General features: G+C 35.3%; 1 protein-coding gene across 1 annotated transcript in view; it reads right to left on the reverse strand.

Annotated features, from left to right (window-relative positions):
* LOC108668785 (neurogenic protein mastermind) overlaps window positions 1-17,766 on the reverse strand; it is a 74,920-nt gene that overhangs the window by 30,627 nt on the left and 26,527 nt on the right. The window contains exons 5-8 of the mRNA XM_047883989.1: window positions 10,164-10,239; window positions 9,413-9,496; window positions 7,983-8,048; window positions 4,247-4,325 (exon numbers count right to left, since the gene is read on the reverse strand). Of these exons, the coding sequence (XP_047739945.1) occupies window positions 4,247-4,325; window positions 7,983-8,048; window positions 9,413-9,496; window positions 10,164-10,239 (305 nt within the window). The remainder of the gene's footprint in view (window positions 1-4,246; window positions 4,326-7,982; window positions 8,049-9,412; window positions 9,497-10,163; window positions 10,240-17,766) is intronic.

Raw genomic sequence — 17,766 nt, forward strand, 5'->3', positions numbered from 1 at the left:
AAAGTTAGAATGGATTTACATTATAGTTGCAACTCTTCCGTTGAAAATTCACAATCAAGACTTGATTGAATTAGGAAAATTGGTAAAAAATTGGTAAAAAGTATTTTTTTGTTAAGCTTTTAATTACAAACTATTTCAAAAGACTTTCGTATTATAAAACAACTTGAAGCATGTAGATGATCTTATCATCGGCAAATTTAAATATGCGAAAGTGATATGGCCGCTCAAATTAATATATATCATAGATCATATTTCAGTAAATATGGTCGTAATAAATGCGGTTTTACAAAAGATTATGGATTCGACTCAGAAATATTTTGTTTATATTGTTAAATGCATTGAAGCTGGTGAATAGAATCAGTTTTATTTCATGGAAGCATATGCGAAGCAAAAAATGTCACGGTCGTTACTCCGTATTTAAACTTTATTGAAGAAAATACTATGAAAGCTTCAATGCACAAAAATATGCCAAAAAATTCTTGGATAGGAATTTTTTAGTCTGAATGAAGCAAAACCAACTACTTGGTAAGATTAGGGCACGCAAAGTTGTTCGAGTACTGAACAACAAAACCAGTTATCAAAAAAATTTGTCCAAAATATGTTAAATTCGAAGAACAACTAGTTTTGACTTTACGGACCACTTACTGACTGATTTTACTGAGCGTCAATACCGTAATTATACTTCAAAATACTTATGATGGTACATATGAGTGCATGCGTAGCACATTCCTTCTCCCACAACAGGATTAATGATGTGCATCAAATTTATAAACTAGCCGAATATATTAAATAGGAAGTGCAGTCTTATTTTGGCTCGAATCCAGACAAGCAAAATAATAGAGATAATGAACTGTGAAGGAACACATTCAGATCGTTGAAGCTAAACCATCTTTGCATGGATTTATATTTTTTTATGGGCACTACTTTTTAGAGGTCAATGATGTTTATATTCATGCACTGAATATCAAAAAAATGCATAGCAATTAAATGGGATGTGAGACTGCAATGAACACGTACCTCAGACAACTTGAAGAGCTCGGTCTTTAAGCAAGACCAGTTATTTAATAATTTCGACAAAATAAACGTTATAAATTATTTATAAAAAGCTGACACGAGTCATGTTTCCCCCTCCTATGTTCCAGATTGAAAATTGAAGCGCAGAGCTTAATAAGAAAAGTTTTTGAAAAATACCTTTTATTCAATTTCACGTCTCGTGGTTGCTCATAACTTTTGAGATAAATTTGAAATGCAAAGATTGGGTCATTAATTTCTTCTCATGATTATTTGATCAAAAAATCCCTAATTATAATCACATGATCAGTAACTTGCTTGATATATGAACATATGTTTCCTTCAAAATATTTATTAACACTTGAGGTTCTGAGCAGCCATGAGATGAACGCTTGATGTTGCTGATGCAGCTCTGACTGATTCGTTTACTGACTGACTGTCTGACTGACTGACTGGCTGACTTGCTGACTTTAAAGATTGAGGAAGAAAACTATAACAGGAAGACACTGCTACTCTCCAGAAGCAGATTAAGCTAGAAGTAAGTAATCAAGTATAATGTTTTACTTTATTACGTACTGTGATGCAATGAACCTGGGCAAGTTAGCTTGTTCACGACACTCATGTTCAGTGCTTTAGGTTAGAGAAGCAGTGGTCTCTTTACAGAAAAAGGACATGCAAACACTAGCTTCTTGGAAGTATGAAGTGGTGATAGTCATGTTAAATTAACATGGAATAACTCTAATGTACAGCGAGCGGTTCGAGACAGATTTGCAAAAAGAGACTTGGTCACTCGGTATCGTTTGATAGGTTTTCGATAAAGTTATAGATTTGAATTTAGAGACACATAAGCTTACTTTGGCTTCATTGTTATCTGCTTCTGACGAGTTTAGTGTATCGCGACACCTTTGCTTTGGCATCTCCGGATCTTTGTTGTCGATGAACGTGATTTTTTGAAATGGTATTTATAAACAATTGAAATTTGATCTCATGAAGTCACCGGAAAAAGGTATCGCAACACACAATAACTTTTTGTTCACAACAAATAAATACAATTTATATCATTATTATATTATTTTTGGAAAATATGTCATAGCCCATCTTGGCATAGGTCTCATTTTGAGCTAAAAATAATACCATTTGTTACTTTTGAAAAATTCACAGTAATCATTGAGAATTGCTCTAATTAGATGAGTAAAATGATGACACATGTCCTTACTGAGAAGTAGAAACTGTATATTTGAGAACATTTCAAAATAATAATGTCAATCGAAAGGGTTTTACATCTTTATATATTAGAGGCAGTTACATTAACAAATACAAACTTTTATCAATCGTTAATTCGAGTGGACTTAGTTTATTTCAGTAATGAAAGGTGTTCTCAAATTTTGATAACTTTTATGAATATCAGCATAAAGCAAGATCTGTTTCATAATATTTCCCAATCAATTGAAATAAATAATTGACTGTTTTTGTTGTGAACACAAAGTTAAGTGCCAGCCTGCTCCCTCACCTCTTCGTCGTGGCTTCGAAACACCGTCAGCTGTGGTTGGCGAACTCGCTTCGTTGGCGTCTTCGTGTATGGTGTATACCTCGCCCGGTGAATGTTCGTAATATGTACCACTCCCTGGTATCAGTTCGGCTGATATCTCTATTTCCTCCTCCTCTTCCTCTACCTGTTCCGCCTTCTGTGACGCCCGAGAACAGTCCTCGAGGTCTCGTTTTATCGATGCTTTAGTCGCACACCAATCGTCAGGGTCTAGAACTTTCGGACGAGCGTATGAGTATGTTTTGACTTCGGATGTAACGGATTTTGTTACAAGTGATGTGTTTTCTTTATATATTGACTTTCGTGGCTCGGGTTTTGTGTACTCGACTTTCGTTTTTTCATTGAGCTCGGCAAGAATGTCTTTAGGCGTGTTCTTCTCCTCCTGCGGACCTAGAAAAGATAAATATTTTGAAACGTCGCTTTCTGTTACTTCGAAAATATTTAGGTCTTCTTCGGGACTTTTCTTGTCTTTATTTTTTCTCATTTTCTCGTCAACCTTTTCGATTACACGAGAAAGTTCTAGCTCGATGTCGATCTTTTTTGTCGCCTTTGAAATGGACGCTAAAATCTCTTTGTTCTCCGAAACAATGGCGTTGATTTTCGAAGGGCTCTGGCTCCTCTTTCGTTTTGGTGGCTCTTCTTCCTTCTCCTCGTGGTCTTCTTCATTCATGCGGTTTTTATTGTCGTCGGAGGTGACTGGAAAAAGGCTGCTAAGAGGCGGACGGTTTGGAGAAAACGGACAAACGGTTGTCGTGGGAGCCTCCAGTAACGAGGTGCTGTCGTCCCCGAAAACTGTCTTGAAAAAAGAAGGCTGTGGGGAGCTGTGCCCTCCAGCAGGGGGTGTGGTGTTCTCATCAGGGGCTAATACAGAAGATTTGTTTCTTCGACCAGATTGCTGAACTGCAGACTGCTGTTGTTGCTGCTGCTGCTGCTGTTGCATCCGCTGCTTGTGTTGCTTCCCTTGCTTTTTTATCTGCTGTTGAGATTGAGGTTGGTTTTGTTGTGGCTGATTTTGGTGATGTGGTTGACAGGGCGGAATTTGGGATTGTTGTTGACTTTGATATAACCTTTGTTGTCTTTGACGAGCCTGAACTTGATGTTGACTTGCTTTTTGTTGCTGTGGATGTTGTCTAAGGTTTTGGGCTTGTGGATGAGCCGGCGGTTGATGTTGATGAGCCTGTGTGTGTTGCTGTGGATGTTGTCTATGGTGTGGGGTTTGTGGATGAGCTGATGGTTGATGTTGAGGAGCATGTGCGTGTTGCTGTGGATGTTGCTTTGGCTGTTGGCGGGGTGACTGTCCGCGAATTTGAGAATCTTGATGTGGTCGGTGTTGAGGTTGAGACGGTGAGTGCATTTGTTGTTGCTGTTGTGGAAATTTCGGTTGTCGTTGCTGGGAATTCTGCTGTTGCTGTTTAGACCGGCCTGTATGCTGTTGTTTTTGTGTCTGTTGAGCATGGCTTTGCTGTTGATGTGGAGATTGCTGTTTTTGTTGATGTATGTATGGCTGACTGAGTTGTTTCTGGTTAGGAGATCGTGTTTGTTGTTGATAAGTCATCTGTTGCTGGTTATGGTCATCATGATGAAATTGGAGGTCATGCTGATCATGCTGTTCATAAGTGGTACCGTGATCGGAGTGAAGTGAAGCAGAATCCTCTTCATGGTACATGCTGTCATGGTCGTCGTACTCACGGTCTATTGGCCCTCCATGTTGGTTTCCGACTATCCCTTCTTGCCGGTTGTGCGAATTGATTTCTTGTCCCATCATTCCCTGTGAGGAAAACCGACGAAATTTAGTATGAAATTTTGGATTTAAAATGTAATATGTTAATAGATGTCAGAGTTATCATAGATGTGGAATATTTGCTAATAACACGATTAAATGATGCCTAGGAAGGAAGCGGGTAGGATTCAAGTGGATTTGTTATTGTTGCGATAGATAAAGTATAAAGTGCATTGCGATAATATAAACATGGCTTTTTCAAAACAGATCATTCAAGTTGTCTGAAATCTTGAGTTTAAAAATTAATTCTTGAATTATCAATATCTTTTTTGCGAAATTATTCAGATTAAATCATCATAATTATGAGTTATTTATCAATTTGCAAAGCGTTATTTCGTGAATTAATTTATAATGGCAAATTTATTAGAAAGTAGATTAATTGATTTACCATCAATGACCATTGATGGCTTCGAAGTCTAAAATTGACTAATAAAACTTTAGAAAATAGACCGGCGCTTTAAATTTGTGATAAAAAATGTATATCTGACCACCTGCTGCTCGCGTCCGACGACCTCACACTCAGCATTTGACCACCTGCTGCTCGCATTTTGACAACCTCGCACTCAGCATTTGACCACCTGCTGCTCGCATTTTGACAACCTCGCACTCAGCATTTGACCTCCTGCTGCTCGCATTTTGACAACCTCGCACTCAGCATTTGACCACATGCTGCTCGCATCAGACCTCGCACTCAGCATTTGACCACATGCTGCTCGCATCAGACCTCGCACTCAGCATTTGACCACCTGCTGCTCGCACTTTTACGGCCTCACACTCAGCATTTGACCACCTGCTGCTCGCATTTGACAACCTCGCACTCACCATTTAATATATTTATCAAATTTTGCCAGCATGCATAACAGTGCCATGTAATTCTAATACAACTAAGCTAAAATGCACGCATCAAATTGCTCTAGTTTCATAGTGAAGTAACAAATTTAAGCCTAGCTAGGGTCAGTAACACGGAAAAACGTTTAAATTATTCCAGTATTTCTGACAAAGCAAGCTTTGTTTGTTCAGAACTCTAAGCAAGCAATGAAGGGCAACGCACACTGTTTCATTCAAAATAAAAATAAATCATAAACAGCTAAGGTGACACTCTATTCACTCCAAAAATTTGTAGATTTCACGCTAAAACAAGGCGGTGGTTCATCATGCAAAGGCGGCAAAAAAAGCCTTTAGAATGGGTCGAGAATACAAGTCTCGTTCTGTAATATTTTCAACGAAATAAATCCCATTGACAATTATCCTTTGTGACCAAATTCAATGATGGAACTTTTGTGAGTAAGTGAAGTAGCAGATGACATATTATGAAATTAGATTTGAGGTTTTGTTCAAAACATGTTGATTTGCACGTTGCGAAGAGAAGTGTTTTTTAGTATTTCTAAAACAAATTTTTAAATACCCATAGTATTTTAGACATAACCATTACATTTTCTCTGCTTACTAGTTCCCAAATAACGTTTTTTACAAACATTTCGACATTACCATTATACCTAACTTCTAACAAACCACCTAATAAAATACTTCTCATCAAAATTTTTTAAAAGACCACTAAAAGACTGCCTTGTAATAATTCCACTCCAGACATACTTTATCAATATTTAGGATCCGGCCACTTTGCCTGTCATTTAATAGTTCCACTACTGAATTAATTTTCGTAGAGCATTCAACACATTATTACTCTATTTTTACTGTAACGAGCCCACTACTGACGTGTATTCATCAGATATCCCACAAAGAACCACTGTAATCTCTCCGGAAAAGTCCACTATACTGACGTACTTTATACATATATTCTGGTCACAGGGACTTTGATTTTCAAGTCATAAGCTCGCTAATTACATACCTGAAATTAAAATTCCCAACATAACCACTCCACATCCCCCGTAAGTTCAATACGGAGAATATTTAGACGCTTATCGCACCCGATAAGATCCTACCCTTGCCTTGGCATCTCTCGGTCCAGAGATGACATCACGTGCCCTAGGATCAATATTTGGATGATTGCCATCTTTAGGCACAGGTGTTGCCGGCTGGGCGGTTTGTATGGAAGCTCTTCGAGCGCTGCGCGGTGTTGAGAGCGGAGAGAGAACGTTGCTCCGACTGACGGCGATGGTGTTGGGCCGAGGAGGCACTTCAGCCTCCGACGACTTGGGGACTTCGTTGAACTGAGGAGACGATCCACTTTTGCTGGGGCTATACAAACTCTGCTGTGTCAACGGACTGAAAGGACGGGGTGTTCCTCCACCGGCCCCAGGGCTAGGACGGGGTGTTCCTCCACCTCCACCACCCCCAGGGCTAGGACGGGGTGTTCCTCCACTACCCCCAGGGCTAGGACGGGGTGTTCCTCCACCGCCAACAACACCAACAGGGCTGTTATTGATTGCAGAGTTTGGATGATGATGCTGTGGTCGTACCGTAGTTGAGACGCAAGGACTTGCCTGAGTGAAAAATGGATTGGCATGGTCATCCTTCAGAGCCCAAGTCCTAAAATTAAGAAGAACGGTCCCGGAAAAGACGCCACATTCGTTTTCACAATCGAATCGTTTACAATTTACACAAATCATAGAAAATACGGTGCTGGCTCTAATTAAGTCGACTAGGAATGAATGGACCAATGCATTATGAAACTTTTTTTGTGAAACCATATCTACTGTGGTTATTTGGTCGTTCTATTGTATAGATGAACTGAAATTCTATGTCAAAAAATTTTTATATGAAGCTCCAATCCTTAAGGTAACGAATGCTTCTTTCTTATTAACCTTCTAATATCATGCATCAAAGCAAGAAATTCTAGTACATGCAAAAGGTGATTTTATTTACACAGACAATGTAGTAGCTATATATTTTCCTTGGAAATTAAAGTCGATGCGATAATTATTAAAATAATGAAACTAAGCTATTTGTTTTGATGTCTTTCAGTGAAGAAAAATCTATCAAAATTTCTTTTCGTAAATATTTATATGATACTTTTTTGTATATTCTCCTGACTACGAGAAAAATCTTCAAATTCAATTTGATTATCGGACTAAATCATTATGACTCGAAAAATGAACACATTATCGGTAAGAAAGAAATTCAATTATACGCGGAAAAAGTGTTCCTTAGTAATATTTTTTAAACGTTTGATGGTTCACAAACCATGATGTAGGTATCAGCAGCAAACTAATAGCACCAAGTCATCACCAGACGTTATTATAACAAACTTTAAAGCAACTTTTAATATGGTTTTTCCGATCTTTTCATAGAGTTGATCTATGATCGGAATTCTATTTCTATTTTCTATTTCGTTCTATTTTCCATAGAGTTGATCGGAGGTTTTATTTTCACCCATAATCAATAGAATATATGATTTAGTTGCTGTTTATAAGTTTTGGGTCCACAAATTTGACCAAGATGGATTTTTGAGCGGTGCTTTTCATGCATGATAATTTATTTGCTTAAGTAATCAAGTAATTTTCATTATCACTGCAAGTGATACAACAATATAGTACACTTGAAAGCTGAAGAGAGCTAATAATGATCTTGGTGATACTGTTTCACTGGTCAGGCATCTACACTCAGGGCGTTGGCAACAAGATGCAATAAAACTGTACAGAAAGCAACCACAAAGAGAATGTAGTAGAATAAGACTGTACTTACAGGCATCCCTTTCGCTTTATCGAGTTTTCTTCGTTTGGAACAGTTCAAGCATACGAGCTCCTGCCGCTGTCGAAAGGAAAGAAGGAACTGGTTCATATTACTTCGATAAAATTTGAGTTTATTAAATAATATATCCTTGCAATACAAGAAATGCCAATTTTTTCATGAAATATATATCTTAAAATCAAAACTCGAGTTGAACAATTATGATACGATATAATCTCATAGGTAATGTTATCGGTGTTCGCTGTGATTAGTATAGCAATATAGAGGAGTTATTTTCATGATAATCATGTTTTCTTCAACTTAGTATGAATTAACTTGTAACAAAATAACATGCCCGCTATATTTTTGAAACTGTGGATGCGTAGTTTACCCTAAGGTAAATGAATAACTATTTACCCGTACTGTCAGAATTATTACCTATAGATAACTTGAATGACCAAGATTTAATCACATGAATTGATTGCTTGGTAGGGAGTTAAGCATATGACAGGTTAAAAAATTATTTGAACGCTCAATAGAACCTCAAGAGAGCTCAAACAATGAAATGCTAAGAAATTCTTCCGTAGACTCATTGAGGTAAGTAAATTGAATATTCGGAGTTATTTCCGTAGACTAACTTTTAGAAAAATAGTGTGTTGGCGGAAATATTATTCAGTAGGAGCTTCTCATATCTTTCATTATTAAAAATTTAATAAAAATAATCCCTCAGTGTCAACATACATTCCTAATTTGGTATTGGCCTTGAGATTCATACGGAACTTCATTAGAACTTGACATTCACCCTGAACTTCAGCTTTTGACCTGCTTGTTGAACTGCTCCTCAGACTTCAAATTCAAACCGAACTTAAACCAAACTTTACATTTATATTGAACTTGATCACAAACTTGACATTAACACTGAACTTCAACTCTGGCTTAACCTACACGTTGAACTTCTTCTCAGACTTCACATACATGCCGAATTTCAACTAACATTTTTCATCCATATTGAACTTAACCTTAAACTTAACATTCATGCCAAAACTCAACGAAGATTTTACATTCATATTGAACTTTATCAGAAGTTTTACATTCATACAGAACTTCATCTCGGACTTGACATTCATTTTGAACTTCATACCGAAATTTACATTAATAGCTGAAATTAATCTCATATTTGAACTTATGCTGAACTGATACTTAACAAAGATATTCAAACTAAGGTTCTGCTTCATAGTGACGTTGATCTAGAACATATACATAGATTTATGTTTCAAATATTTGTAAATTTTCACTTTAAATATTGAAGTTATTCAGCAGTGGGATCTACTTCAGCGCATATGCTAAAAATTTTGCTCACAATGAACTACAATAATTTAATAATCATTTTGAATTTTTTCTCCATGTTAATCCCAATTTTTGAACACAAGATTTGTTAAGATTACCTTGCCATCAAGAGAAGGCATAACCTCTGAGCAGCCTCTACATGCCGGGACGTGGCAGTCTACGCAGGGCTGTCCCAACACCGCCTGCCGTGAACAAAATTATATCTAACTATTATAGGAAAAATTTGTATTCTTAATTAAACATATTAATACTGAGGAAAATACTTATAGCTGAAAACCCTGATATTCTTAATAAATCCTTTTAAAATTGTGCGGGAAAGCGCTCTCTTCCCCATGCGCTTAACTCAAATCTATATTTATATATAAAAAATAAAGGCGTTCAATCAAAGTATAAACATAACATGTAGGACCGATGTATAAAGTTAAAACCATCAAACATTTTGTGCTGATCTAATCCTTCATTCAGGATGTTCTAAATTCGACTCAACATATGACGGTTAAAAATTAAGTACGTTGATTTTCATGAATTGAATGCAACGTAAAAAAATTGTACACCCAAAATTAGTTATTCAATTGAATTTTTTGTCATGAAATAAGTAGTCTTTGTGTTTAAGAATCAAAGTTATAATAATAGTTACGTAGATTATCAAATAATCATGTTGCGAAATTAAAAAATTATATAATAAACAATGTTATCAACAACAGGCCAGCAGCCAACAACAGTTACACTGAAATTTATTCTGAATTCAATGATTCATCAATAAAAAGATGAATTATTGCTCGAATTACTGACAGTTACTTCTTTTGCTCGAATTACTTCACTGTTTTCATTCCGCTTGTTTTCGCTCACCTCCTGATTGTGACAGATGCCACATTGCCGACTCTGTTGTCCTGGAGGTCCAGTGGTCAAGTTGTTGTCAATTCCTCTGAAAACAAAAACACAAATAATTTAATTAATTTGATAGAAAATGGGACCGGGTAGCAAAATGTTTGGTTATAAAAAGTTCCGGGAAACCGGAATCAGAATGAACCATAAATATAAATTTATCCAACTTTCAAGGTAATTGTCTGAAAAATGTCATAAAATATAACAAATCTTTTAGGAGTTTTTGATTACTTTCTGCATTAAGACAAGCGATTACTTGCTGCGTAAAGACAAGCAATTACTTGCTGCGTTTCGCTTGTTTTTTTTTGTTCTTCTTATAATGTTAAATAAAAATCAACATATCGAAACATTCGGAACAAGTTGTTGTAATTATTAATGAATAATGGCATAATATACTGTATTGGGTTAGACATAATAAGGGAAACACCTGAGAAATTCACAAAATATATTTCATTTTGGCGTATGTCCTCTTTTTTGCGTAAACTACAGCCTCAATTCTCCGAGGCATTGATTCATACAAATTGTGAATTGTTTCAAAAGAATTTTAAAATATTTATCTGTTAAAACGACATCCATCTCTTTTAAAGACGATGGCGGCAACTCTAAAATCGACCATAAACGCCTGATAAAATTCATGTCTGGTGATTGTGGAGGCGAAATGAGATGCTCAACTTCATTAAAATGTTCCTCGTGCCATTTTTTAGCAATTCCAGCTGTATGGATCAGGGAGTCATCATTTTGGAAGATGGCTTTCACCTCCAGAAACAGTGCTTGAACCATTTGATGAATTTGGTCTTCCAAAATTCCTAAATAGTCACGGCTGTTGATTCTTCTGTGAAGAAAAATTATTGGTCATCCGTATTCTCAAAAATAGCACCCCAGATCATCACAGATCCTCTGTCATGTTTTACTGTCTCCAAACGTTAAATCTGCCAGAGGTTGGAAATGTGGTAAACAAAGATTCGTCGGAGAAAATAAAAATTTCCATTGCTCGAGGGACTAATTCTGGGTGTTTTTTACACAACTATAAACGCATTTGAAGCATTTGTATTAGAAACCAGAGGTTTCCTAATTGCCGCTATTCCATAGAATCCAGATCTTTGCAGCTCTCGGCGTAAAGTCTTTATGGAAACTGGGTTCTGTATGTGTCCATTGCGGTCTGCCGTAATTTTAACAGCCGTGGTCTATTGATTGTCCCTTACAATTCGATTTAGACACCGACGGTCTCTCTCAGATAACTTCGTCTTTCGGTCAGACCTGTGCTTTGCAAAGGACGTTTTTCTTTCTCTTTGAAAAGCATTCATTACTTTTGAGACAGTACCTCCAGAAATGTCAAGCATTCGGAATGTTTCTGTCACACTAGCACCTGTCATAAGGGCATCGACAATTTGGCCTCATAAAAAGTCAGATAGGTTTTATATTACTTTATAGAAATCATTTATCGATTTTATGTGAGGCTATAGACAAAAATCATTAGAATACATGTGCAGGGATAAAATGGCAATTAGCAGCAACAATAAACAATAAAACATAAAATTATATCTTGTTTCGATTGTTTATAACATGTTCAAAAATTACGATATCAAAATGTCATTTATTTCCCTTATTTTGTCCAACTCCTGTATCAAACTAAAGTGTTACAACCACCATCGTATATAAATTTATACAAGTGCCATTCAGCAGGAGTATGATTTGAATTTTAACCTATGCTATAGAATTTGCACAAACAATCAACGTCAAGATATCACTCGACTGACGCACAAGCCGCCACACGGATCTCAAATTATACGCAACGCCACAACTGAGCCTAAAAAACCTCGCGCAACACCTGCGCAACTTGCGCCACACGAGACGTCAATCATACGCAACGCCACAACTGAGCCTAAAACATCTCGCGCAACACCAACACATCTTCTCAGCAAACGCCACATGCCACAAATCTCGCGGCTCTAGACAGGCATGCAATTTGCTGAGATGACTTCACGCCGAGAACAAAGCGAAAAAGAGAACAAGGCTTCATCCTTTTTGATATATAACCTGAACTTCCTGGAGAACTGACCTTCTGTATGATCTTAATTAAATTCATCTGCCAGGATTAGGCGAAATAGTATAATTTCATGTGTAATTTAGATGTATTAAATCAGTAAAATGTATCAAATCTCCACCTAAGAATGAAAAGAATGACAACCTTTGCATGAGGAGATGAAAATTGTCTTTCTTTGAAAATTTAATCAAGATGAAGATTTTTTCGCGCTTTTAATGAGCATTCATTTAGAAATTTTCAGCGGGTCGGTGATTACATTAATTCTTCTAAGCAGAAAGCGTACTTGAAAATTTCCGGCTTTTCCATTGCATATTATTCCATATTAATCGGAAAATGTATTTTCTTGAGTAGAAATAAGATTCGTAGATCCAAAATAGATGACTATACGGTTCGGCACCTCTTCAAGCTTCTCTAGCTAATTGAAAAAATATGAATTATATTTGACTAACTGAACGATGCCTGAAGCCAATGAACTTGAATTTGATTCAGGAATAAAACTCGATATAGCACTTTCACTTGCAGAACGAAAATTTCTTCACAAGGCCTCCATTGTTTGTCTAGCAAAGGCGAGCTCGTCAATTGCGATGTTCATTACATTCCTTAAATTCTTTTGAGAATTCCTGGCTTACCTTTGTTTTTAATCATGTAAATCGTCGGGTATTTAAGAGCTGAATTATTCTCCCTAAATACCATACCAAAATAAGATACCAAAATCAGCAGAATTTGAATAGGGAGATTCAAGCTGCCCGTGTATGTTACCTCACACTATTTTTACGGAAAAATATCATTATCAGTAGGCAATTTCAGTGAAATATTTTGTATGTATAATTTCATATTAATTCTCCTTAGTTTCAAAGGTATTATAAAAAACTGCATTTAAAATTCGTGGAAAAGTTATGAGACACCACACTTTTACCTTTACTTTAAACAAATTTATTTGACCTCCTCACAAATGCAAAATCTTATATCGTATATCAACATAACTATTGTAATGGGAATTTGCTATACCTGAGCATAATTGGATTCTTCGTGAATGTCATGAATTCCGTTGAAATTCCTAAAAAGTTCACCATATTTAAAAAGTTATGGCAGCCCGGATAGTTTGCTAACAGTTCCAAAAATTCTTGAGTTACTTTATATTCGCCGATGAGAATATGCATGATTTTTATTAGTAAATAACTTCAATCTAACAGTTAATTTTGATTGTAAGATATTTCCAAAGTATTGTCATTTCAAATTTTTAATTTGTCTCATGAATTTCGTTATTTAGGATACGCTTGATGGACAAAATTATTCATTCACATTACAATTGAAATAGATGAAATGTAAAGAATTAAATTCCTAAATGTATATTATTAATTTCATTTGCTGCATTAACAATGTGATTATGTATTAAAATTAATGTTTTGTTTCCGTTACAATTTAATGGAGATCCATGGAAACTAATTAGTTTCTTAGGTGAACTAGTTTTTTTTAATAGCGGAAACGTAAAACTTTGAAATGTTATTTTAAAAAAGTGTGTTTATTTTCGCATAAAAAAACGCTCCGTTAGTTAGTTTTCTGAATATTCAAATCATTTTTTCGTGAACGTAAATTTGTGCATTAAATATTTATTAATCAGTTCAATACTGATTGGAGGATCATAATAGTATATGTTACCAACGACCCATATTTTCCGCTCGTGGCTAAATTTAAAGAAATGAGTTCATATCTTCTTCAATCTTGAAATATCTTATTCTTAGGTAAATAATTTAAATTAATAAAATTACAGATTAGCAAAATTCAACTTAATATCCAATTGTTTTTTATTGTCATCGTTAAAATTGTTGGATTTTCTTCCCATTGTGAGCTTCGAAATGGAATTCTGGATCCATTCAACAGGTGCCACTTGGCGGGAGCTATCAACAGAAACGACCCTCTCAGAAAGTGAGTTAAATCACAATATAGCGAGAAAAGGTGACGACATAGCGAGAAAAAAACACGACATAGCGAGAAAAAGTGACGAGATAGCGAGAAAAAGTGACGAGTTAGCGAGAAAAAGTGACGACATAGCGAGAAAAAATCACGACATAGCGAGACAAAGTTACGACATAGCGAGAAAAAGTGACGAGATAGCGAGAAAATGTTACGACATAGAGAAGAAATATAACGACGCAGTGAGAAAAAATCACAATATAGTAAGAAAATTTTACCACACTTCAAAACGAAAGTTACGTCCGTGATAGACGGTGATCAAAGGTGATTACAAAAACATGTGTCGGCTAAGGCAAATGAATTTATGTTCGTTAGAGCAACGAAGCATGACTGGTAATTAAAATTTAGAAAATAAAGGTCTGATTAGTGATTTTCGAAATGATTTTAATGACTGCAACGAATTATATCAACATAAAATAAACAAATGTAATAATTGGATAATATTAAAAAATTTAATATCTATAATTAAAAAAAAACTCTCATAAATAAAAGAAAATTTACAAAGTTAACAGTTTCGAATTAAAAGCTTTCTAAAAATATTGTATAAAAGCTTGTTTGGTAATAAAAATTTATACCTAATAAAACTAAATTCAACATGATTTATTTAGGTTGATATATAAAAAAAGGAAATTTTATGGAAAATAATTATATTGAATTCCTATCATTTCGTAATTTATTTTTCATCATGAGTCACAATATAATTATTATATAATTATTACAATATAATTATTCTCATTTTATCATTAGTATAAAATTATAGATAGAAGGTAATTATATAATTATTTATAATTATAGAATATAGAAATTATAGATAGAAGGTAATAATCATATCAGATGATAACATGAACGCAAAACAAAGATACCAACTAAATTCAAAACTGTGCCTCATATTTGTTCTCACCAAAGATAGTATATATACGTCTTTATATATATTATTACTGTTTTCAGCTGAGTTTCGTTTATTCCAAGTTTTTGGTAGACACAAGATTTACGGAAACTAATCATATAATAAAAAGAATATACTGAATAACGTTATAAGTATCTGTTCGAAACGAGTCAAATTTTATTATTTTATGTACCACAAAATTATTGATAATCATATAATATGAAGAATATACTGAATAACGTTATAAGTTTCTGTTTGAAACAAGTAAAATTTTATTATTCTTATGAACAACAAAATTATTGAAAATTTCTAGAGTATTTCTCCGAGGGTTAATGTCGCTCGCAGTGACAGCGCCTGTCGAGAACAGAGAAGCCTAGTCTCAATTTCAGGGGCAGATATAATTATTATTTAATCATTAAATGATCAATCAGCTTAAAGAAAGAGCTGGCACAATATATTTTACGACTTGCATTGTTCAATTTAATTTCAATAATAATTATCGGCAACAATATAGTAGGAATGTATTCGTCATTTAATCCCAGCATGTAAGTATTTTCTTCAAAATCCTCCTGTAGTTACTATTGAAATTCAAGTATATTTAGTTAATTTAAGTACCTACGGAAAATCCCAATAAAACTCTATGGTAATTACTACTGAAATTTAACTCGTTGACTACGTATTGGTACATATGCGTACCACGAAATGTATTTCTCCAGGAGGTAGTGGTACTTAATTCAGGTTGCCAAAAATCGGCCAAATCCGAGTATAAAAAATGCCAAAAAAAGGCCGATAATTCAATGTATACTAGTTTATTTGTAGGTTCCGCTATAAAAATTCCATTTATTTTCTTTTTGCAGTATTCAAAATTTAATTAGGAAGTACCCCTATCATAAATTTTAGCCGGCCAACGCATTTGAAAAGAACTAAATCACGGAATTTGTCCGGAAAAAAATGACCGTCTGGCAACCCTGCTTAAAAAAAGTACAAAAAATGAAATAATAGTACAAGATGAATCAATCGTAGTCAACGTGTTAAGTACCTATCTGTGGAGTATAATAGCAAAATTCTATGGTAATTAATAATGAAGTTTAAGTACCAATGGGAAATCCTAACCAAACTCTACGGTAATTACTACTGACATTTAGATATCTATGGAAATCCTAACCAAACTCTACGGTAATTACTACTGACATTTAGATATCTATGGAAATCCTAACCAAACTCTACGGTAATTACTACTGACATTTAGATATCTATGGAAATCCTAACAAAACTATACGGTAAAACTACTGTAATTTAAGTATTCATGAAAAATTTTAACAATGCTATACAGTAATTACGACTGAAATTTAAGTAGCTATCGAAAATCCTAATGAAACTCTACGGCAATTACTACTGAAATTTAAGTGACTATGGAAAATCCTACGGTAATTATTACTGATGCTTAAGTATCTACAGAAAATTACTTAGAAATATCCCTTTTTTTTGTTTATGTAAATGTCCCATCATAAATTGATTCATCTAACGCGATGACTACATAAAAAATTTGAAGTAAAATTATCAGCTAAGCCTTTAGCATAGAACTTATTGTAATAAAATCGTGTAGATGCTATGTGGAAAAAATTAGAATACAGAATTTCGTTTGCAATTGCAAACAAATTTCTCATGCAGACCGAATTTGAGAACTTAACAAACTTGAACTTGAAAAAATGAAAGCAGCGAAAAATTCAGCCAGGTGTATTTGTATGCGATTGTTCTCTGCATGAAGAGACTCGGTCGTGTCTCCTCACTCTCTTGTACCACTACCAATAAAGAGACAATACGACATCATTTCAAAAAATTCCATTAAGAAATTCCATCTGAAATGGAAGAGCAAAAGAAACCCCCCCCCCGCTCCCTTCTAGCTCACTCCTACCTCCTCCAGCGATCTATTCCTCGTTGCTCTTTTTTCCTCCCTCCCTCAAAAGAGAGCCCTACCCCACCCTCTCCCCACCCCCACCCCACCCGCCTGAGCCCGATGACGTCACCAATGCGGCTGGGCTAAGCGCGTTCACACAAGAAAATAGTGGCAGCGCAAGTCGACCATGAACGCAGCATTCAGCTTTAAGTTGCTAAACCAAGCCTCGCTCGCTGGTATATTTGACCTTAAATAGAAAAAGCTACTAGAATAACTAAGTTGTAGGATGAATAATTCCGAAAATTACTTTCGGACAGACATTAGCCCTATTGTCCTAACTTTATTAATAAATATCCAACTATTAACAATCTAAATTATCTGACGAAAGAAAATTATGAAGAACATCAGATTAAGAACATCATTAGTTAAATTCCAGGACGTCCCTAAGTAGAAGTTGAGGGCTCCTTGTCAACTAAAAGTCTGGTAATAGTCAAATGAAATTAAACTTGAATGAAATTAACTTCAATGAACCTTAATTTAAGAGTTTGGTAATATCATTCCATGATATAATGTTTACAGTTTAGGTTGCGATAGCGTAATGGGGATTTTTCATGGTGCAGAGGAGCTCTTTATTGGGCTACTCAGTCACTAGGTCCGCAGGCTACTCAGCCACTCGGTCAGCAGGCTACTCAGCCACTCGGTCAGCAGGCTACTCAGCCACTCGGTCAGCAGGCTACTCAGCCACTCGGTCAGCAGGCTACTCAGT

This window comes from Hyalella azteca, unplaced genomic scaffold, assembly GCF_000764305.2.
Source record: "Hyalella azteca isolate HAZT.00-mixed unplaced genomic scaffold, Hazt_2.0.2 contig14215, whole genome shotgun sequence".
Lineage (NCBI taxonomy): Eukaryota > Metazoa > Arthropoda > Malacostraca > Amphipoda > Hyalellidae > Hyalella > Hyalella azteca.